This window comes from Bubalus kerabau, chromosome 20, assembly GCF_029407905.1.
Source record: "Bubalus kerabau isolate K-KA32 ecotype Philippines breed swamp buffalo chromosome 20, PCC_UOA_SB_1v2, whole genome shotgun sequence".
In the NCBI taxonomy this organism is placed as follows: Eukaryota; Metazoa; Chordata; class Mammalia; order Artiodactyla; family Bovidae; genus Bubalus; species Bubalus kerabau.
The window spans coordinates 45,829,121-45,854,083 of NC_073643.1; the positions used below are offsets into that span (position 1 = coordinate 45,829,121).

The window sequence follows — 24,963 nt, forward strand, 5'->3', positions numbered from 1 at the left end:
AAATTTGTCAATAGCAGTCTGGCTTCTGGAAGATTGCACTCATGAAGAATTGTCCTGAAGAGACTAGCTTTGCAGGAAGCTCCAGTGTAAGAAGCAGCACGGCAGAGTGGCTTGTGAGCTGGGAGCAGAAGACAGAAGGGGTAATGCTGCAGAATCTCTGAGCACAGACACCCAGCTGGGGGTGGAGAGTGGGAGGAAGCACAGAAAGCCAGAGGCTGTGGGAATTTTTATCATTGTTGAATAATTCACGTAAATATGTGCCTCGGAAACAGACTAGTAGGGTTGGCTTCTCACAGTCCCAGTAAAACTTCACATCTAAGCCATTTCTGTCAGTTCCCAAGCTGTACAGAATGGTCTCCTGGCTTTTATTTACATATTTCCCTTTTCTGGAATAGTTAATATAGTAGCATTTTACTTTGTATTGTTATTCATGAGCATTTTTTCCATGAGATGTATATCTTTTATTTTGCCTGAAAATTGCAAACAGAGGAGCCTGGCGTGCTATATTACACGGGGTTGCAAAGAGTTGGACATGACTTAGCAACTGAACAATAACAAGCTTTACTTTACCCTCACTTTTTAAAAAATTGTGGTAAACTACACATAACGAGGTATTAGCAATGTTAAGTGTTATAATAATTGAGTGGCATTAAGTGCATTCACAGTATTGTGCATATGTCACCATTATCTCATTCTGGACCTTTTTATAAATTACCCTCAAAGGCAACTGTACACGAATTGAATAGCCACTGTCCATTTGCTCACTTACCCTAGCCCCTGGCAACGCTTGTCTGCTGCTTCTGTGGGTTTGCCTATTCTGGGTATTCCATATAAGTGGAATCATACAGTATGTGGCCTTTTGTGTCTGACTCTTTTCACTTTGTATAACGTTTTCAAGATTGTTACATGTTGTAGCATGTATCCAGATTTCATCCTTTTTGTGGTTGAATAATACTCCATTTTATGCATGTATATCACATTTTGTTTATCTATTTTCATTCATTATTTGATCAAAATTTTATATATTTTCAGTATGGTTACTAGAGTATCAGCTATGTGTTAGACACTGCTTCATCCTGTATCCTGAATATATAAAGAACCTTTACATATCAATAACAGAAAAGAGAATCCCTTTATATAAGTGAGTAAATAAACCTGAACAAATGTTTCACAAAAGGGGAATTATAAATATAATAATTTCATGAGTTTAAAAATCATTTCAATCTCTTCTTTTTAGTTAATTCTGGAATTAGTTTGGTTAGAGCAATTCTTTATTATTTAGCAACAGATCATAAACATTTGTTTGAGATACGCTCCATTTGGGAAAGAATTTCATTTGTTGCTCCATTCAAGTAGGCATGTGACCTAAAGATCATCTCCATTGGTTTTTCTAGAGACTATGTCTCTAAAGCCTTTGTAAAAATACTTTGCACCTTTGAATGTTTCTGAATTCAGATGGATACAGATATCTTTTTGGAGAATGTCCCACTTTATGTGGGTCTCAACTTACACATTTTGAGTGGTCACTAACTGCTGAAACATAGAGCAGTGAATTTTCAAAGTTTGAGGCTCTTTGAAACTGTAAGTGCTCTTTTTCTATAACTGAGCTGTCCAGTAGGGTAGACACATGCCACCTGTCCCCCCTGAGCACTTGAAACATGGCTAGTGCCAATTAAGATGTGCTCCAAGGGTGAAATAGTGGATTTTGAAGATTTGGTATAAAAAATGTAAAATATTTCTAATTTTCTCCTGTTGATTGCATGTTGAACTGATAATACTATCTGGATATATTGGGCTCAGGAAACTGTATTATTAAAATTAAACTTACCTGCTTTTCTTTTCTACCATTTTAATGTGACTCATAGAAAATTTTAATTTACATATGTTGCCCACATGATATTTCTATTGAACAATGAGTGCTGTTCTAAAAATAACAGGCGCATGGGTGGAGAATGGGAGAGAAGTCTGAACAGACTTGACTTCTTTGCCTTCAGAATCTTGAAGATGTCCCACGGGAGAGGCTGCAGTGGATCTGTATGCTTCCAGGAGCCTCCCTGTAGGTCTCTGCCTTCACCCTGGATCCCCATCAGCTATCTTCTCCTCTCTCTAACCTGATGGATCTTTCTTTTTTAAAAGAATTTTTTTGGATTGTAGTTGATTTACAATGTGTAGGTTTCAAGTGTACAGCAAGGTGAATCAGTTATACATATATCCACTCATTTTGTTTATTTATTCTTAGATTCTTTGGCCATATAGGCCATGCAGAGTGTTGAGTAGAGTCCCCTGTGTTCTACAGCCCTTTCCTATTAGTTGTCTATTTTATGTAGTGTGCATATGTCAGTCCTGAGTGAGTGAAGGAGAGTTGCTCAGTTGTGTCCAACTCTTGTGACCCCGTGGACTGTAGCCTGCCAGGCTCCTCTGTCCATGGAATTCTTCAGGCAAGAATACTGGAGTGGGTTGCCATTTCCTCCTCCAGGGAATCTTCCTGACCCAGGGATTGAACACATACCTCCTGCATTGCAGGCAGGTTCTTTACCATCTGAGCCGCCAGGGAAGCCTACTATTAAAAGACATTTTTAAGTATAAAGACAGGTCAGCTTAAAAAGTATCAGGAGATACATGCTTCACTTTATCTTATAATCTATAGACAAAACGTAATTAAAATCTGTACACCTTTTCCAAGGAATAGCTGAAACAGAAGTAGCAATCAAGTTATAAATGACAATCATCAATCAGATGATATAATTTAGATGAAGCTTATCTCTCTCAAAGAGTTGGGGACGGTCAGTCCTAGTCTCCAGTTTATCCACAGGGATCTTTCTAAAGGCAATCCTCATCATGTCACTCCTCACTTTACAATTTTAGCAGTACCCCGTTACCCCCAAGCCCAGCTTTTAAGGCTCCGCCTTGGCCACCTGCTCCGCCTCATCTCATGTCTCTCTGCTGCCTCCTCCACCTGTCAAGGCCTTTTTATAAACATCATTATGACTTCCATTATAGGCACAATAGGTTCCCATAGTAATGATTTAAAAATACATAATGTAAATGGTAATGTCCACATTTATGCCGCCTAACCCCCACCCCAGCTATGTCATCAGTCACTGTCAACAGTCGGGTGTGTGCTCTTCCAGGGCCCTCACCTTGCACACACACTGCTGATTCTGTGTGTGTGTGGGTGTGTGTGTGTGTAAACCTCAATGGGTTTACATGTTGTCTTGTGTCTTATTTCACATATTTTAAGGTTTCTGCTAGTGAGGATTTAGATTTACCTCACTATTCTTAATGGATGCTTGAGATTTTGTTATATAGCTTTGCCGTGATTTATTACTGTTTATTACTATTTTTAATCCTACAATTTTTCACCCATATAGCAAAATATCAGCTATTATAATATCCACCTCTGTATCCCCATATAGATTGAATAAGCAGCAACATTTTCCCCTGTTGGCTTCAGAATTTTTATGTGAATAACGGAAACATTCCATGCAGAAAGGAAGCCTTGTGTGTGCTCCACCCAGTCGCTCTCCCCTCTTCGTGCCCAGAGGGAAGGAAGCTGCCTTCTGCAGTTGATACAGCCTGTTTAGTCTTACATTTCTACTACATGTGGCCATCAACAGGGTGTTACTTTGTGCATTCCTCAATAGTATCATACCATATGGGTATCTCCTGTGACTTGAATTTTCATTCTTTTTTTTTTTTAAAGATTTTTCATTATTATATAATTCTATGTTGTCTTCCATTTGATAAGAATGAATACGCTAATGGATATAGCTTCATTTAATCCATTTCCTTATTCACAGAATTTGAGTTGTCATACTTTTAATTCCAGTTGTTCAAATGTGTTGTCTCTGCTTCTTAACTCTGGACTCTTTTTTATCTTCTATGGAACAGCCTGTCTAAGATTGGAATGATCTGTTTTGAAAGTTTTATAGAATTCATCGACCTAACTGTCTGCTCTGGTGCTTTCTTTCATTTTTTTTTTTTTTTATTAGTTATTGAGGTTTTTAGGTTTTGTATTTCTCCTTGAGATATTTTTGATAGGTTATATATTTTGAAGGAATGTATGTTTTAAGTTTTCAGATTTAGAAGTGTCAAGGCGTGGTTAGCAGTCTTCTGTCATTAACTTGATGTTGTGTCTATAGTGCTGTGCCTCCATCCATAAGAGTATTTGCAGTGTTCTCCCTGCCCCCTTTTAACGTGATCAGTTTTGCTAGTTTTGTCTGTTTGATTAATCTTTTCAAAAATCAGTTTTTTACCTCCTTCACTTTGAACATGCATTTCCTGGAGCCTGGCCTGCAGTTCCCTTTTCTCATCACCTGGCTGAGTCTTTCTTCTAGCTCTGTGGCACTGTGTGGGGGTATAGTAGGTGCTCAGGAAGGAAAGGGAAAGAAATTAATGAGAATCTATTATATATAAAGAGCTACAGATTCATTCTCCAAGGAGAGAAGGCCCTCTTTCAGGGTGTATTCCCAAAAGGACTGTTGTAAAGAGGATGTAACTGGTGTTAAGTGATTGAACCAGCTGAGCAATCTGAGGTTCTGTAATTCTTTCTTCCATAATTTATCAGGAAGTAAAAAGCTGGACTTGCAGCCATGGCGTGACTGGAGTGAGACTGAGTGTGAGTCAGTGAGCTACAGAAACAGGTACCAAGTAGTGCCTTTCTACTTATATTTAAGAGAAAGTCAAGCCAAAGTGATAAGATGTCCATTTTGCAAACTCTTTCCAGTGGGCTTCTCCAGGAAGACTTGGGTCTTCACTGGGGTAAGTACCTGCCAGTCCATCCCTGATTATATACTCAAAACAGAAACTAAAAAGACATTTAAGTGAAAGAAATCACCACATCTTCAGTGGTCCAACCAGAATAAGAAATACTTGGCTTTAGTCCATCAGCAGATGAATGGATAAGAAAGCTGTGGTACATATACACAATGGAGTATTATTCAGCCATTAAAAAGAATACATTTGAATCAGTTCTAATGAGGTGGATGAAACTGGAGCCTATTATACAGAGTGAAGTAAGCCAGAAAGAAAAGCACCAATACAGTATACTAACGCATATATATGGAATTTAGAAAGATGGTAACAATAACCCTGTGTACGAGACAGCAAAAGAGACACCGATGTATAGAACAGTCTTATGGACTCTGTGGGAGAGGGAGAGGGTGGGAAGATTTGGGAGAATGGCATTGAAACATGTAAAATATCATGTATGAAATGAGTTGCCAGTCCAGGTTCGATGCACGATGCTGGATGCTTGGGGCTGGTGCACTGGGACGACCCAGAGGGATGGAATGGGGAGGGGGAAGGGAGGAGGGGTCGGGATGGGGAACACATGTGTACCTGTGGCGGATTCATTTTGATATTTGGCAAATCTAATACAGTTATGTAAAGTTTAAAAATAAAATAAAATTTAAAAAAAAAAATAAAAAAAAAAAAGAAATACCTGGCTTTAGTTTTTCTTATAAAGTGTAGCTGTTTTCCTAGTAATTCTACAGCTTCTCATGGAGAGAGAGGTAAAACAAAGGAAAAGAAATTCAAGGAAAGTTTTGTTAGCAAGATGCTCTGGACTGACAGTTAAGATATTAAAATATTTGCAACACATAAAACATGCTGGCAAAGGTGTTAATCTTTGAAAAGGAAGAGGGGAGTGGGAAACCAGGAAATATCAGTAGAAAGGCAGGGCTCTTTTCACAGTTACATTATGTTCATATTTATGACCATGTTATTGTCACCTAACAAAATATTCATAGCATGTTAAAGCCTTTGTTTTATTTTACTTACATTACACAGTTTGTAAGACTGAGTTGTAAATTTCATTGTCTCTCTGACAGGAGCCTTGCCAATGAAAATGGCAAGTGATATCTTCCTTACTGGTTACGTTGACTCAATAATAATAACAGCAAGTTTGAACAGCTATTAAATGTCAGACTCTCTGCTAAACATTTGTATAATACATTGTTATTTTAAATCAACTATTTTTATTCCCTTTTATAGCACATTAATTTTTCATTTTTATACAAAGAGATTATTATCCCCATTTTCCAGATGAGAAGATAGAGGCTCAGGGGGAGTAGAAAGTAGGTGGCCTGGCTGAAGTCCTCCAGCAAGAAAGGAGGTAGGCACTCTTGGAGCCCCAGGTCTGAGCACCAGACTTCGGCCCCCACAGAGCCGGCAGCAGCAGCAGCCGGACTCCCAGGCGCTTGGGAGATGCTGTGGGTGCAGTCATCATTCTCTGCTGGTGGGAGAGAGTCACGTTTGTTTAACGTGGTGGGAAAATGCGTTCTGTTTCTAGCCCTGAGGCGCGTCACTCCTGACCTTATTCTGATTCCAGCCATGCACACTCCTGAATCTGAGATCTTTCCCTAGGTGCCCCTTGACTCCTGACTGTTCACTCTTATCTACTGTGAGCTCTCCCTAGTGTGGAGAGTTTATAACTTTTCTTTCCAGTCTTTCCTAAGATTGTAACCTCCTTCCAGTCAAGAATCTGCGCCTCCCGTCTCTGCAGTCTTTATCCTGCCACTCGCCCAGCCCTGGCTCACATCACCCCCTCCATCTGTGGAGGGTGGAGGTGATCCCTGGTCAGCACTGCCCTCCTGACATCCGAGGGTGGGCTGTGCTTCTGAACCGCGTGTGCACGTGCCGTGCACAGACCTGGGTCACCTAGGGGCCTGAGGACCCCATATACAGAGAACTCCCCCCAGTGTAGCTTGGATCTGAGAAGCCTGTAAAACCAAGTGCCATTTCTCCCTTGGACTTTTGCTGACAGTGCAAAGAAGTTGCCTGTAAAACAAAAGAAACATACCCAGGACTGGTTGCCCCTTCTGTGGTGCCCATCTGGCCTTGACTGGCTTCTGAGATGCTGTCCTTCATGCTTGCCAGTTCCCCTGGGCTTCCTAAAGGAGCCTTCTCAGGAGGGTGCCTTTTACTCCCCGAAGCCATCTTTTGAGGCCATGTGGGTGGTAGTGTTTGGCTGGAGAGAAGGAAACTATCAGGGGACTCTTGATGCCAGATGAGATTGTTAAAAGGGACTGCAGCCAAGGTGAATGATCTGGAAGCTTGGCTGGTGGTGGAATGCAGGGGTTGGGGAAGCAGCATTTGGAGACAGCCGTCTTCTAGATAGGTTTCCTGGCCCTTTCCCCAGCCAGTGCGGGTGTGATCATGTTGCCCAAAAGTCTGGACTGATGGACTTGCTTTGATGCATTGTCTTTGTCTATGAGGCCTCTTAATGTGAGGCCCCGCTAAACCGCTGCCGTCCCACAAGGAACCCCCAGGCTGCATTCTTCCAAATGCGTGGAAGCCCTCTTTGGTGGGGCTTCTCTCTGTTTGAGAGGGGCTACATCCCCTCAATCTGGAGTCCAACACATCTGGGTATGAATCCCACCTTGGCCACCTACCAGCTATGTGACTTCTGGCATTTGATTTAACCTCTCTGGACCTCAGTTTACTCTGTCTGTTAAAATGTGATAATGGTAATATCCCCATTATGCCATAATAATATACAATATTATGTGAAAACATAGTATGATACGAAGTTACCATTATTGTATATTTAAATGTATGTAGTGTTCTTGCCTGGAGAATCCCAGGGAGGAGGGAGCCTGGTGGGCTGCCATCTCTGGGGTCGCACAGAGTCGGACACGACTGAAGTGATTTAGCAGCAGCAGCAGCAAGGCCATACATGTAAATGTATAAAATATGGTAATATGTAGTGCCATTGTAATGTATTAACATTACAGTATAGAAGAGCAGAATAACCCGTCTTCCTGTTATTCTAAGATTTAGATTATGTAGGCAGAATACTTAGAACAGTCCCTGGCACAGCATGTAACTCCGTCACTGTTAATTATCATGACTGTCATTTTCTGTGGACTGCAGCGTGTGAGACAGGGACACACTGAGTCAGAATGTTCTGGTATATGTTGTTGCTTTGGAAGCAGTGAAGCTCATCGGGTAATTAGAAGAGCAAAGCCCAATTATAACCTGGGAGGAGAGGGAATGGTAACCAGGGAGAAGTACTGTTCAGTTCTAAGTTTGTTTGTGTGTATGCTTTTTTTTTTTTTTAAGGGAGAAATGTCTTTTCAGAAAAGCTGAGACCAACATAGTACCTAATAAGAAAAGAGTATTAAATCTAAATAACCGCCCACATTTGCTCTGTTTGTCTTGCGCAGTTATTAGCCTGGGTTTCCATTGTATGCGTGGGTGAGGAGGAGGGTGAGACAGAAGAAGGGGGTTAGATGCAAAGACACGTCGGGCGGGAGTTCCCATCTGTTTCAGCCCGTTGTCCCAGCTCTGCTGTGGGCACTGGGCTGACATCTGCTGAGAACTTAGCAGTGACAACACTGGAGTCAGAGCCCTCCTCTCGTCTTGGCTCTGTGTGCTGGGTATTATCTCTCCTGTTTTGCACGTAAGAATATGAAAGCTCAAGAGCTTCAACCTCGGGCTCAGGGTCACAGAGCTAATAAAATGCTGTGGGATTTGAGATCACACACTTGAGACCAGAATCCTGATTTCACCTGTGTGATGAGAGTCAAGTCACTTAATATTTTTTCAGGTCCCTGTTTTCTTATTTATGAAGTGGGTCCAACAGTGAACCCCAGCTCCCAGTGGAGAGTAGTGACAATAACTGCTCAGCATATGCTGCTTTACGTTCTCAGTGCCTGTCAGCTGCTGCTGTTATTATAATTACCTTGTGTTTTGTTTGTTTATGTCTTCTGCCTGGTTCAAGGGGTGGACATGATGCGTTCTGGTATGGTACAGCCAGCCCAGGTTTTTATCAGGCCTGACATTCTGCAGAGCCTGTGCTGTGGTCACCACAAGCTTCCTGCCTTGCATTCCTGCTCACTGTGGCAGGGAGGTCAAAGAAGAGGGGTGAGTATCATGTGAAAAACCAGCACCACCGCCCTTCAGCACATCAGTGACTAACCCTCAGGGCAAGTCCAAGGGGACCTCCTTCAGGGATGCTTTTCAGTGAAGTGGTACTTCAAGCAAACACAGCATTTGACTATCCATATAGACAGATATAGCATTTTGGGGAGGAGTCATCTACCTGCAGCTGCTACTGCTAAGTCGCTTCAGTCGTGTCCGACTCTGTGCGACCCCATAGACAGCAGCCCACCAGGCTCCCCCATCCCTGGGATTTTCCAGGCAAGAACAGTGGAGTGGGTTGCCATTTCCTTCTCCAATGCATGAAAGTGAAAAATGAAAGTGAAGTCACTCAGGAGCTCCATAAAAACGTCATAATACATGTTCCTGTGGGTATGTTGCAGTCACAAAATTAAATTCACTTTACAAGACAGAAGTAAGGCATTCCTGGCGTGTCTGCGGCCTCCCAGCCCCCTTCCTGCATCTTTCCTCTTTTGTACCGTTTACCTGCCACTTGTGTGGACCCGACTTGAACCTGCCTCTGTTGCATCTAGGGAGATTGATTCGTGGGGAGAGATTAATAGGCAAGGAAGCCAGTTCTGACTTGTCAGGCAGCGGCTGCTTAACAGTTGTCCTGTCAACCGTCCCTGTAGAAGTCCAGGGAGCCCAAGTGTGGCCTGCGTGGAGGAGCAGGGACTCCCCAGTGAGCCAGCAACAAGGGAGGGTTCCTGGCTGTGCCCGAAGCTACGAACATCACCTGGTGGCCTCCCTTTGGGAGCCTCTGTTTGCGAAAAGTAAAGACTGGAGTTTGGTCTGGCTCTATACTTGCATTCAGTTTAGACTTTTGATTTTCTTTTAAATTTTCCTGTTTTTAAAGGTGAGGGATTGACTTTTCTCAGTGACTTTGGAGCTTTCCTCCCGGGGGCCTGGGAAGGAGTCTAGAGTGTGTTTGGCTGCTCAAGATTGCTGAGCTGTAGAGAACTCCAGCCACTTCACCCTGCCTGGACCATTTCTGCAAGCATCTCTCCTTCTGATGAAACTCCATCTGAAACTGGTGATTTCCTCTGAATAATGAGTGCATCTCCTTTTTTGTCCTCTTCCAGGCCTAAACGGCAGCGGCAGAACAACTTTCCCATGTTTCCATCTCCTAAAGACTGGAATTTCAGAGGGGTAAGTGTTTTCCCCTGAGCAATCCCACCCGTTACTTGTCCTCTTCTGGGTGCTGCAGGGAGGACTCAGCTGAGGTGGACTTGACTAGCCAAGTCTCCACCAAGCTTCTGTGCTTTACCACCTGGGGAAGTCATCTTTGCATCAGCGCCTATGGTTTAATTAAAAAACTCCAAGTGGTTCAGTAAGTACCCAGTGATATTTGCTTGCTCTGTAGGTGTTGGATTGCATCTTATGCTTATGCATCTTCCCATAAGATGCTTATGGGAAGCATCTTATGAAGAAGCCAGGAGATGTCAAGGTTGATGAAGTGGGCACTGTGGCTGTTTGGGGGGAACAAGAAAGGTGCAGAGTGAAGGCAAAAGAAATCAGAAATATACTGTCTGTACATATGTAGTTTTATGACTTTGTGGGGAGCTTTACTTTACAAAAGGAGAGAGGTCTGTAAGCTTTAAATATTAGATGCTGAAGGGAATCATGGAATTCTCTCAGTCACAAAGCTCTAGACCCTTAGAGGTGTAGGGAGGGTCTCCTTTATGTAATAGTGATATTAATAGTAGTCAAAGTGGCCCATCTGTGCGTCAAATTGAATTCTAGCTCTGACTTCAGGAACCGGACTCTTGCCTGTGTAGAGTACCCTCTGAGCTCTGTATCACCAACAGGCCTTTGTACCTTATGCCCAAAACAGTCTCCTGCTGCGTGATACCACACCCCTGCACACACTGGACTGGCCCACCCACTTCACCCATTGGGTCTAAGCTTTGACATCACCTTCCATGGGAACGCATCGTGTCCACCCCTTAAATCTGACCTAGAGGCATCTCTTGTGGATCCCTGTAGTTCTTTTTCTCATTGTTAAAAGATTGTTAGTTAACATGTAGTGACATTTAAGATTGGAAGCCCCAAGCATTGGAGACCTTATCAGTCTCTCTTGTTACGGCATTATCCCTGGGCCTAGCACAGTGCCTAGAACATACATGCTTAATTAAGGTGAATGAATAAATGGAATGAATGAATAAATAAATCTCTCACATATATCTGACACAAAATTCACTTCAGATTATGTTTCAGGTTCTTTAGTCTTTCAGCAGTGTTTTTACTGGTTCAGTTCACCTTTAATATCCTACGTACATCTCAGTCATTTTCCCCAAATGTCTTTTTAAAAATACAAATCGTGGCTCTCTTTTAGCTAAGTTTTCAGTATGCTTTTAACTGAATACAAAGAGAAATGTGTTGGCCTCTTAAGTAGATGTGTGTGTCTTACCGAGTCTAAGTCAGGTACCTCCTCGGTTGGTTATGGTTTTGTGAACAAGACCCCCATTTCTCAGTGTTCAGTTGGATGATCATAAACATTAAGTGAAAAAAAAAGGCTTGTGTGGTCCAACAGACTTGGGACACCCTGAGAGCACCAAATTAAAGTATGTTCACCATGCAGGACTTCTCAGAGCCTTCAGTGTGTTGATGCGCATGGAGACCATGTGAAGGAGAGCTGATGGAGTTCGCATGGAGCATCTCCCAAAGCCATTGGCCGTAAACCTTTGTTGAAAAAATAGTGTGTACACACTTTGACAGGGTTGACATCTGTAGTTGGTTTTGAACTAAAGAGAAGTTGAACTGTTTTGAAAGTGTTTATTTTCTCTCCCTCTCTACCTTCCCTCGACTGTACCACCCCCTTCCTTCTGATGCAACCTCTACTAGGGTTGAGGTCCATCTAGGATTTGCCTGGAACTGTCCTGGCTTTAGCACTGAAAGCCCCATGTCTTGGGAAACTTCAGTCCCGGGCAAGCTGGGACAACTTGATAACCCTACCTTTGGCTGAAACTTCTTCAACTGTTTGTCCTTGAAAAATGTTTCATGAATTTTTAAGCTCAAGTCTGATTTGTAGATCTTACTGCTGAAAAGGGAACTGTTAGACACATACTTGGTTTAAGGGACGTTCTGTCTGTAACAGCCTTGCAGGGGTAACATTTAACACTAGTAATTTGCTGCAGGGGAGCAAGCAGACAACTGGCCCCTGGCTAATTAAAACCACATAGGTAACAGAATCTAATGCTTTGTTGACTTCAGTTTCCTATCAGCCCTCAAATTCATAGCCAGCTCATAAGATTTCCCCTAATAGTTTAAAGTGTCGAAATGACTAGAGTCTATTTAGGTGGTCAGGTCAGTTGTGTTTATCTTGGTCTCTTGTCTTTGCTTTGATTCTTCTGGCCCCTGTGGCTTCCTGGTAAAGTTAGACAAACTGACCTCAAGACCACACCAGAGGGAGATGGTTCAGGGCCTGGCCAATTGCCAGATTCCTCTGTGGCCAAAGTCATCCCTCTGTCCCTTGGAACATAATATTCCATGGCCTAGTGGGCGTGGAAGAAAACCCAAGCCAATGGAAACACCGTCACTCCCAGCTCTGTAAGCATAGTTATGGTAATTGGAACTAAAGAATGAGAAGCACCCAGAATGCCAGGAGGAAAACATGGGAGGCATTATCTAATTGATACATTTTCTATAATGAAATGTGACGCTCAGGCCTGCTAGACTGTTTGTTCTAGGGCAAGACACGTGTTCTATGAACTCTTCATTTTCTTCTTTATTTGGAAGGAAAGGGTTTAGAACCTCTGTGATAGCAAATTTCCCATTTTTATATATGTGGCAGAGAAAAACATTAGAAGCATTTGCATTTCCATTCCTTTCCAGCTCGTGAAGCAGAAGGAGCCTGTGTTACTTTCTCGCGTCCTGGACATGTGTGGGGTTTGGGGATAGGGGTGCGGGGAAGAGATGGTGAGAAACAGATTGGAAAAGGCAAGAGGAGAAAGAACCACATGGCTCTAAATGAGAAGTGAGATGCAGACACATGAGGGCCAAGGAGGGAGCATGGGACAGGGCACGAGGTGGGGAGAGGGAGTGGTCAATGTCTTAAGAAACAGACATTTTGGGAAAAGAGAGATGTTTCAAAATGTCAATAATTTTAAGGAAGATCTTGCTGAGTGAGTGTATGGTAACCGCCTCCTTGTCGCTCCCTTTAGATCCAATGAAGATCTCATGACTTCTTAAAGCCTTAGGAATTGCATTTGTGGTTTTCCTCTTTTTGGCTGGAGTTTCTGGCCGCCAAGAGCCTCAGGAAGGGCTGGTGACACCTGGATGACACATCTTTTCTATGTACCAAGTGCTTCAGTCCTTTCATGAGTTACTGCTGCTAATTGTTGCTGTGTCCTTTGGTTCCCATGCTCCTCTAAGGAGACAGAGGCCCTGGGTGTTACAACCGTCTGGAATTTCTCTACCCTCCCTGGCCAGGGCTGGTGCTGTGCCATCTCTCAACAGAACATGAATGCTACAGATATGTTCAAGGAGAGAAGCCGGGAGGATTGTTGTGGTTGGGACAGTTATGGTAGGAAAATCACAGGTGAGACCAGAACAGGATGGGGAGAATAAGAAGGCAGGACCCTCAGAGAGGTGGGACCCTGGGAGGTGTCTTACCCTGTGTCAGCTCCTCTGGATCTGGTTCAGTTCAGTTTAGTTCAGTTGCTCAGTCGTGTCCGAATCTCGAAGACCCCATGGACTGCAGCATGCCAGGCTTCCCTGATTATCATCAACTCCCAGAGCCTACTCAAACTTATGTCCATCGTGTTGATGATGCCATCAAACCATCTCATCTTCTGTCATCCTCTTCTCCTCCTGCTTTCAATCTTTCCCAGCATCAGGGTCTTTTCCAATGAGTTGGTTGTTTGCATCAGGTGGCCAAAGTATTGGAGTTTCAGCTTCAGCATCAGTCCGTCCAATGAATATTCAGGACTGATTTCCTTGAGGATTGACTGGTTGGATCTCCTTGCAGTCCAAGGGACTCTCAAGAGTCTTCTCCAACACCACAGTTCAAAAGCAATAGAATGGGAAAGACTAGAGATCTCGTCAAGAAAATTAGACATACCAAGGGAACATTTCATGCAAAGATGAGCACAATAAAGGACAGAAATGATATGGACCTAACAGAAGCAGAAGAGATTAAAAAGAGGTGGCAAGAATACACAGAATAACTATACAAAAAGATCTTCATGACCCAGATAACCACAATGGTGTGGTCACTCACCTAGAGACATCCTGGAATGCGAAGTCAAGTGGGCCTTAGGAAGCGTCATTACGAACAAAGCTAGTGGAGATGATGGAATTCCAGTTGAGCTGTTTCAAATCTTAAAAGACGATGCCATGAAAGTGCTGCACTCAATATGCCAGCAAATCTGGAAATCTCAGCAGTGGCCACAGGACTGGAAAAGGTCAGTTTTCATTCCAATCCCAAAGAAAGGCATTGCCAAAGAATGTTCAAACTACCACGCAATTGCTCTTATCTCACATGCTAGCAAAATAATGCTCAAAATTCTCCAAGTCAACTTCAACAGTACATGATCCATGAACTTCCAGATGTTCAAGCTGGATTTAGAAAAGGCAGAGGAACCAGAGATCAAATTGCCAACATCTACTAAATGATATAAAAAGCAAGCGAGTTCCAGAAAAACATCTACTTTTGCTTTATTGACTACGCCAAAGCCTTTGACTGTGTGGATCACCACAAACTGTGGAAAATTCTGAATGAGATGGGAATACCAGACCACCTGACCTGCCTCCTGAGAAATCTGTATGCATGTCAAGAAGTAACATTTAGAACTGGACATGGAACAACAGACTGGTTCCAAATAGGAAAAGGAGTATGTCAAGGCTGTACATTGCCACCCTGCTTATTTAACTTGTATTCAGAGTACATCATGAGAAATGCTGGGCTGGAAGAAGCACAAGCTGAAGTCAAGAATTACCAGGAGAAATATCAATAACCTCACATATGCAGATGACACCACCCTTATGGCAGAAAGCGAAGAACTAAAGAGCGTCTTGATGAAAGTGAAAGAGGAGAGTGAAAAGTGGACTTAAAACTCAACATTCAGAAAACTGAGACCATGGCATCCGGTCCCATCACTTCATGGCAAATAGATGGGGGAACAATGGAAACAGTGTCAGACTTTATTTTTTTGGGCTCCAAAATCACTGCAGATGGTGACTTCAGCAATGAAAATAAAAGACGCTTGCTCCTTGGAAGAAAAACTATGACCAACCTAGATAGCATATTAAAAAGCAGAGACATTACCAACAAAGGTCCATCTAGTCAAAGCTATGGTTTTTCCAGTAGTCATGTATGGATGTGAGAGTTGGACTATAAAGAAAGCTGAACGCTGAAGAATTGATGCTTTTGAACTGGATATGGTTGGGCATTGTAAAGTTCAGAATTCTGACCCTTTATTGTGAGAATATTCACTGCAGCTCCTCCAGTAAGCTGAGACAGAGAGTCACAGAGACAGAGTCAGGGAGGAAATTCATCCTAGAAATGTGAAAATCTCTGGACCACAACACTTGGCATTGCCTGTAGTTAACTTGAAAATATTTAACAAGACCTATCACCTCATGCGAAGAGTTGACTCATTGGAAAAGACCCTGATGTTGGGAGGGATTGGGGGCAGGAGGAGAAGGGGATGACAGAGGATGAGATGGCTGGATGGCATCACCGACTAGATGGACATGAGTTTGGGTAAACTCTGGGAGTTGGTGATGGACAGGGAGGCATGGTGTGCTGCGATTTACGGGGTCGCAAAGAGTTGGACACGACTGAGCGACTGAACTGAACTATGTATGAGACATTGTTTTAGGTGCTAGGTCTGAGATTTGAATGAAATATCAAGCAAATTTCAGGGCCATACTGGTCTTGTCTCTTTCTCCAGCGCTTGGCCTTTATACTTGCCTAAGCCATTTGGTAAAAAATGTCTGAGGCTTTGGAAGGGACTTTGAACATTATGTGTGTGTGCCTGTGTGTGCTCAGCTGCTAAATCCTGTCCGACTCTTTGCGACCCCATGGACTGTAGCCTGCCAGCCTCCTCTGTCCATGGGATTTCCCAGGCAAGAATACTGGAGTGGGTTGCCATTTCCTTCTCCAGGGCACCTTCCCGGCCAGGGGATTGAAACTGTGACTCCTGTGTGTCCTGCATTAGCAGGTGGATTCTTTACCACTGAAACCACCAGGGAAGCCCTTAATGTCACACCCCAAACCTTTTCATTTTCAGTTGAGGAAAATAAGGTTTAGTGTATTAGTCAGGACTCTTCTGGCTGCTAGTGATAGAAACACAATTATAACAAGCTCAAGTGGAAAGGGAAATTTATTGGTTCATGTAACTGAGGGAAACTGATGGATAGGCTTCAGGTACAGCTGTATCCAGGTATACTCTCTCAGCTTTGTCACTTTTGAGGTTTTGGTCTTATGTTCTCCTACTGCACGTGAACTGTTTTGGAAGGAGGTGATGACCACAACTAGCCACACATTTCCAGACAAAAGGGAGTTTTTGCTTCCAGAATCCTGATGTGAAATCCCAGCACAGGACACTGATTGCCCTGGTTCCACTCATGCTGGCCAATTACTATGGTCACTCTGATTGCCCTGGTTCCACTCACATAGTTATACCTTGGCCAGTGACTGTGGTCAAGAGCACTGGACAGAGCTTGGTCATGTGCTCCTCTGAAGGAGCTGGGTTGACAGAGTTTCATGATTGGCAGTTCTACTGGAGCCATTGAAAGTGGGGAAGGGACATTCGCTCCAAGGAAAAGGTTATTGTTGTTAATAAAAGGTTAAAAAGCATTCATTCAACAACAAAGACACAAAATTGAATAAGACACAGTCTTCATCTCATGTACCTTAACATCTAGTAGATATGTAGGTAAACACATTATGTTATCATAGCAGAATGTCAGAGTAGGAGACATATGACAGAGCTGCTTAACAGGGATTGAAAACAGAAGGTCACTAGGCCAGATAGTAAACACTCATATTTTCAAATGATCCCTTTGTTACATGGCATGGTTAACATGCGGCCATCCATGCCTGCAGCCCCTGGCACTGTTGGAGGTGAGTTGGGAATCCCTCTGGGTGTGAGAGGTCCAGATGTTTGAGGGGTCACTGGATGCAGGGTTTGGGAAGTATGTCATATGTTTTAGGGCAAAGGTCTTCATTTATTTTTAGCCACACTTTCAGAGTTCTGTGGTCCATGTCTCTATGGCTGTAGTTCTGATGGTAGAAAGTACAGTTAGGTATGTGAGACATTTGTAAAAAGATTGATTTGAAGGCCCTTCAAAACCAGTAGAGGTTTATTCATCTTGCTGGGGTTGAAAATGGCTCTTACTGGCCTTTGAAAGGGATGCTTGTTACCTAGGCTTGCTGGCCCATTGTGAGCCCTTCCCTCCAGCCTGCCCCTGACTTTTTCCTGCATGGACTTTGGGCCTTCTCTCCCACACCCCGAACATCTACAGTTGCCTGTTAGTCTTCTCTCTTCTTTGGCACTTTCTGGGTACATTCCTGGCACAGTTAATGCTATTTTAACTAATAACCTCCTACTCCAAGGAAGAGTTTGGTACCATCACCGAAGAGAGTCCAGTTTCTAGACAGACAGGAAATAATGCTGGTGAGGCTCAAAGCCAAGAGAATTAGGAGTAGAGTCACATCTCCAGGCAATAGGTCTGTGCCTGCTCCAGGCGGCCTGACCCACCCCCAGGCTCCATGTTTGGAAGGAAGTTGGCAAACCCTAGGTGAATGTTTCCTGAAGATCAGGCTGAAATGCTGCGAAATTCACAACTCGTTAGAGCGACAGAGTCTCTAATACTCAAAACTCACCTCGCCCCTTCAGCGTTTACTGTGGCCTCACCCCTCTTTTGCCAAAGAAGGTGGCATGGCTTTTTGTTCTCTCGCAGCCTCAGTTTGTACATTTACCTACATTATTTAACATCAGCTCCAAGCAAGGCTGTGGCAGTGCTGCGTGGTAGATGGTACCTGTCGCATTTCGAATATGAGGAAACAGAGCGCACACCTGCTCGCTGCCTGAGGTCACAGCCACGGTAAGTGGCAGATCCAGCTTGTGAGCCTGGGATGGGCTTTCCCCAGGCAATGGGAGCCTGTTGCCCTTCTAAAAGAAAACTGATCACACATACCTTGATTTCAGAGAAAGTTAGGCATGACCATCTTTTTAACAGTGCTAGAAACAAGGGACAATTCTGTGGTTAACTTTTCATCACCTCAAATCCTTTTTAGTTACTTTCTGCTCCCTTGAACTTTTTTGTTTCTGTTTATTTTTTTGTTGAAGTATGTGTGTGCTGCTGCTGCTGCTAAGTCGCTTCAATTGTGTCCATCTCTTTGCGACCCCATGGACTGTAGCTCACCAGGCTCCTCTGTCCATGGGATTCTCCAGGCAAGAATACTGGAGTGGGTTGCCATGCCCTTTTCCAGGGGATCTTCCTGACCCAGGGATTCAACCTGTGACTCTTATGTCTCATGCATTGGCAGATGGGTTCTTTACCCCTAACTCCACCTGGGAAGCCCAAAGTGTTGAAGTATAGTTGATTACAATATTGTGTTAGTTTCAGGTAGATTTTTTCCTATTATAGGTTATTATAAGATGTTGAATGTATCTCCCTGTGCTTATAACAGTAAATCCTTGTTGTTTACCTACTTTATGTAGTATGTATCTGTTGATCCCATGTTCCTAATTTATCCCTGCCTGCCTCTCTTTCCCCTTTGATAACCATAAGTTTGTTTTATATGTTTGTGAGTCTGTTCTGTTTTGTATATATATTCATTTGTATTATTTTTTGGATTTCACACATAAGTGATATCATATATATCTTTCTCTGACATTTCACTAAATACAGTATACATTTCACTAACTATAGTATTTTCTAGGTCCATTCATAATGCTGAAAATGGCAATATTTTATTCATTTTAATGACTGAGTAGTATTCCTAGGTGTGTATGTTCAGTTTTATGTATAAAACTGAATTACTGTACACCTGAAACTGTAATCAACTATATATATATATATCTCACATCTTCTTAAGCCAATTGTCTATTGATGTGTGCTTGGGTTGTTTCAATGTCTTGTCTATTGTAAAAAGTGCTGCTATGAACATTGGGATACATGTATCTTTTCAAACTAGAGTTTTTGTCTTTTCTGGAGTGGAGTTGCTGAATTATATGATAGCTCTATTTTTTGTTTTATAAGAAGTCTCTATTACTGTTTTTCATAGTGGCTGCACTATATTCCCACAATATATTGTGAGAATTATATTCCCACAATAGTATGGAAGGTTCCCTTTTCTCCATATTTTCTCCAGTGTTAAGTGATGATGGCCATTCTGACCAGTGTAAGGTGATACCTCATTGTAGTTTTGATTTGCATTTCTCTGGTAACTAGTGATGTTGAGCATCTTTTCATGTGCTTTTTGGCCATCTGTGTGTCTTCTTTGGAGAAATGTCTATTTAGATCTTTGGCCTGTTTTTTATTGAGTTGTTTATTTTTTTGATATTGAGTTGTATGAGCTGCTTGTATATTTTGGAGATTAAGCCTTTGTTGTTCACACTGTTTGTAAATATTTTCTCCCATTCCATAGGTTGTCTTTTTGTTTTACTGATGGTTTCCTTTGCTGTGCAAAACCTTGTAAGTTTGATTATGCCCCATTTGTTTATTTTTGCTTTCATTTCTATTGCCTTGGGAGACTGATCTAAGAAAATATTGCCACAATTTATATCAGGGAATGTTTTGCCTGTGTTCTCTTCTAGGAGTTTTATGGTGTCCTGGCTTATATTTAAGTCTTTAAACCATTTTGAGTTTATAATAGATGCCTTTTGATGTGAGGTGCCCCTTCGAAACGAAAAACTGTCTCTCATTTCCGCTTAGTCTTGTTGTCTCATTTCCCTTCAGACAGTGGAGAAGCCACCCTGTGAAAGACACCTGTGAGGAGAGCCCATGCCATCTTCAGTGTGCTGACACCAAAGCTATGCCGGCACGTTGAAGCCCATTTTTAGACTCAAAAGTGGTTTCTTGTTTGGCTGTACGTGAAGTCTGTGGGGACGGTGGCTTGCGCACCAGCTGTGCAAGCTCTGTACTTCTGAGACAGAATTTATACATGCCTTTGTTTATTTTATGCAGCTGTCAACTCAGTTATTCCCTTTTTGTTCCAGAATTATACAAGGTAAAAGATGCGTTTGACTGTGGTCTTTTTGGTTACTTAGGAGATCTTCTTGCAGGTGATAGAATTCGACTCAAATTAGCTTAACCAAGGAGAGTTTCAAAAATTATAGAGGTATCCAGATATTTCATGGAATGCAGCAGGATCTCAGAAATCCCTGGAAGCAGCACCTGAAGCCCATGAGGGTTCCCAATTCCTCTGTTGTTTGCTGCATTTTCTCTGCAGACTAACTTCCATACTGTGGAAATGCAGCCATCTGCAGAGTGACAGCTTTTTCTCTCTCAGAGCCAAAATTACTGGTGGGGAAGATTTTGATTGGTTCAGCCTGGGTCAGGTGGATACTCCAAGCCCAATCAGCTGTGGCCACAGCGTGGCGTCTGCTCTACAGGCTCCTGTGGTAACCATAGTAACATGGGAGCGAAGGGGCAGTTTCCATAGGAAGGGGAGAGGCACTGGGCAGATACAAACAATTCTTGTCTACAGCAGTCTTTCCCATCTCTCATCGCATAGTAAAGGGTAATCACCCTGATGCCCGGGTCTGACTGTCAAATAAACAAAACTTCTAACCCCTTTTTTTCCATGTTAGCTAGAAGTAGTCCTTTTGGTTATTGGTATTTTTTTTCAGTCCTCAGAATCTGAACTGGGAGCAAGAATAAACTGCTCATAAAACATAAGGCATAGTAGTCCTCTGGATTAATTGAAATAATAGCAGATCCTGGACAATTGCATTCTGAAATGGCTGTTATTAATTCTGTTACCATTGGGTAATATTGGAGCTAGGGGTTTTATTTTTATTTTATTTTTAAAAAATGTTAGTGAAGTGTTATAGATGTACAATGTGTTAATTTCTGCTGCACAGCAAAGTGATTCAGCTCTCTCTCTCTCTCTATATATATATAGTCTTTTTCGTATTCTTTCCCATTGTGGTTTATCACAGGATATTGATTTACAGTTCCCTGCACTATATAGAAGGACTTTGTTGTTTATCCACTCTGTATATAATAGTTCACAGCTGCTAATCTCAAACTACCAGTGCTTCCTTCCCCATCACCCATTCTTTGGCAGTCACAAAACTATTCTCTATGTCTGTAAGCCAGAAATGTTTCTATGTTTAGTTGTGTTGCATTTTAGATTCCATATATAAGTGATATCATATGGTATTTGTTTTTCTCTTTCTGACTTACTTCACTTAGTATGATAATCTCTAGGGCCATCCATGTTGCTGCAAATGGCGTTATTTTGTTATTTGTATGACTAAGATTCCATTGCATATATATACCACATTTTCTCTATCCGTTCATCTGTTGATGAACATTTTGGTTGTTTCCATGTCTTGGCTATTATAAATAGTGCTGCTATGAACGTAGGGGTGAATATATATTTTCAAATTAGAGTTTTATCAGAGTATGTGCCCAGGAGTGGGATTGGTAAATCATATGGCAACTCGATTTTTAGTTTCTTGAGGAACCTGCATGCTGTTTTCCTTAGTGGCTACACCAATTTACACTCCCACCAACAGTGTAGAAGGGTTCCATGTTCCCCGTACCCTCTCTAGCACTTATCATTTGCAGACTTTTTAATGATGGCCGTTCTGACTGTGGTACCTCATTGTAGTTTTGCTTTGCATTTCTCTAATAATTAGTGTTGATGAGCATCTTTCAGTGTGCTCATTGGCCATCCATATGTCGTCTTTGGAGAAATGTCTATTTAGGTCTTCTAGTCAGGGGTTTAAAATAGGAGGTGGCCCAAGGATCAATCTCAGTATTTCTTTGTGTTTTGTTGCATTTATGACTTTTCATGGAAGTTTTTATTTTTTGTTCCAGTCAAATTTAGCATTTATTATGCAAACAATATCATGGCAGTGATCTCATCACCTCTGAAAGGCCATCATGCTATTTGAAGGCATGGGAGGGGATGGTGATGTTGAGAACTGAGGGGATGCACCAATTTGGAACATTGATTTCCTGAATCTGAACCTCTCCCTTCACATTTTATTTTTCCCTCCACGATAGATTTTACATTCTGTTTCCTGCTCACTTCAAAAGCTGGGGATAGGAGTTGAAGCCTCACTTTTCTTCTTTCCCATCATCTTCCTCTTCAAAGTAACGTGGTACATTTAATGGATTGGACGATGTTTAACTCATTGTGACTCTAAATAGTGCCTTCTTTTCTTTTTCATTTTTGTCTGCAAAGTTTGGCATGTGGGATCTTTGTTCCTTGACCAGGGATTGAAGTCGAGCCCCGTGCATTGGAAGCATGGAGTCTTAACCACTGGACTGCCAGGGAATGGCCCCGGTGTTCTTTAAATGCACAAATCACATTGTCTGTTTAAAGCAGTTGAAACATAGAAGCAAGGTGGGAAAATGGAGTAAGTTAACTCCCAGCAGAGAGGATGCAGATGGGAAGGAAGGGTCCCTCCAGTATCCCGGGGTTCACAATGCTGGTGTGTCCCCTCTCTCTCCACCGCATTGGCCTTTCTCTCTGACATGGTTGCAGGACCAGAGTTGAAGTGCAGGCAGGTGGTCTACAGACTGAAGGTGCCCTGGGCCACTGACACACACTTGCTTTATCATAAAACCTCAGAGACAAACATAACTGGTCAGCAGTAGCAGCTTGCCAATTAGCTAGCTGAACAGCTGGCTGATTTCGATTTCATTTTTGTTTCTTGGGCAGAAGGGATGTGGGGTCAGGATGAAGTGTTTCCAATGCGCAGCCAGACTAAGACCTCATGTATTTTAAGTGCTCATATATATTTAGTGCCTCTGTGCAGTTACTACCTCAGAAGTCTCATGCATATTTAGTGCATAACAGACATTCAGTAACCAGGTGGCTCATGAATAATCGGTATCTTTTGATCCTTTCACCGTTTCATATCTTTGTTTACCACACACATGTTCTACTTAGTGACCACTTATTTGTACTTAAGATATTTCTATTATTGAAGATGAATAAGTGTTACAAACTTATTCATTTTTAGTAATTAAATATTCTCTAAAAGCAAATGCTCATTACAACTTGATTGCCTAGAGCTCATTTTTAAATGGTCTATCTTCTTTAGGCCTGATGATGAAAATTCTTCCCTTACTTGATTTTTGGGCCTCCCAGCCTTGTCCTTCCTTACGCACTCTCCTTATGCAAACGCCATCTGACACTGGAAATCTCAGTGAACACACCTCGTGAATGAGCCTTTTTGAGCATGACTTTCACATGGTCCAGCTGGTTTAGACGCTTTAGTAGCAGCATGGCCCACCCCTGCCATGACCTCCTGGTTAACACATGTTCAGGGAAGAGAAAAACATACCATACAGCAGAACGGTGGTAATGTATAATGTGTTTTTATATCCTCAGGGCTGGTTTGACCTTACATCCATTTGGGAAAAGACAGGGAATTAGGCCTATTACTTTTTTATGGACAGATGAAGACTTGCTTAAGATCATAGTTCTGATTTGAGGAAGTTGTGATAGAGGTGTATCAGATGTGTATTTCATTTATGTAGGTTCAGCTAAACCTGCTCATAGAAAAGGAGTGTTAGATGGAGTGGCAAACCTGCTTTTTCCTCTGTTGATTCTAGTAGGGTGATGGTGATTCTAGACCTTGATGGGGATTTATTGTGCTGCATTCCCCCTGAACACAAGCAACAGCTTTGTCAGGAGCTAAACTGGAGATGTATGTACAATATTTGTTCTAGCAGTAAAGTAGGAACTCTTAGGGCTCACTGAAATCATTCCTTGGATATGTGCTTGCAAAGTCTCTTCAGTCATGTCTGTGACATGACTGTTTGTGACCCCGTGGACTGTAGCCCACCAGGCTCCTCTGTCCATGGGATTCTCCAGGCAAGAATACTGGAGTGGGTTGCCATGCCTTTCTCTAGGGGATCTTCCTGGCCCAGGAATTGAACCTGTGTCTCCTGTAGCTCCTGCATTGCAGGCAGATTCTTTACCGCTGAGCCACTGGGGAAGCCTTAAAGAACTCTTAAGTGTGGTTTATTGAGAGAAGGATGGTCAGGCTTCACCTGATGTCTTCCTAAGGGGTTTCCAAGATGGTTATTTTTACTATGTGTGCTATTTTTTCAACTGTTTGTTATGAAAAATTTTAAATATATGGGATGTTGGAAGTAAGTACAATGAACACCCACCATCTAGAATCAACAGTTGCTAACATTTGGCTTTAGCTGTTTATCTATCTCTAACTGTTTATGCAATCTGCTTAATTTTACAAAATCTTTTCAAAGTATGACAGTCATGACACTTCACTTCTAAATTCTTTAATACATGTGTACTAAGAATATGAACATTTTCCCACATTATCAGACCTGAGAAAGCTACTATTAATTCCCCAACATTCAGTCTGTATTCCTATTTCCCCAACTATCTTTTATAGTTGATTTCCCTGAAGACATTCAAGGGCCTTGCATTGCATCTGGTTGGATTTTTTGTTTGGTGGTTTTTTAATCCAGTTGAGGACCATGACTTCATTTTGTAACTGTGTTTTTTAGTCCTTTTAAGTCCTTGAATAGTCCTCTCATTCCTCTTGTTTTTGTTTTTTTTTTTATGAAATTGATTTTTTTTAAAAAGACCAGACTAATTGCTTGTAGAATGGATTTCACATTTTAGTTTATCTGATTGCTTACCTAAGATGTCATTTAACTTGCTCTTCTGTCCTTTAACTTGCTCTTCTGTCCTTTATATTTTTTATAACACTGGTAATTTATGTCAAAAGACTTCGTTTATTTCAGATTAAGCAGTTTTGGGCAGGAAAATATCCTAAGGGATGCCAGCTACTTGCATCTCATTAAGAGGCACGTGGCATTGGCTGTTTGTAATAAATGGTGCCGACTTGCTGCACAGGATAGTTGCTGCTGACAGTCCATTCGAGTGAGGAATGACTCCGTTGTAGA

The 24,963-nt window shown here is 42.2% G+C and overlaps 1 protein-coding gene across 13 annotated transcripts in view; it reads left to right on the forward strand.

Annotated features, from left to right (window-relative positions):
* Window positions 1-24,963, forward strand: part of ARHGEF3 (Rho guanine nucleotide exchange factor 3) — a 315,139-nt gene that overhangs the window by 91,858 nt on the left and 198,318 nt on the right. For all 13 annotated transcript variants that reach the window (XM_055558190.1, XM_055558187.1, XM_055558193.1 and 10 more), the window contains one exon: window positions 9,966-10,032. In XM_055558190.1, coding sequence (XP_055414165.1) covers window positions 9,966-10,032 — 67 coding nt within the window. The remainder of the gene's footprint in view (window positions 1-9,965; window positions 10,033-24,963) is intronic.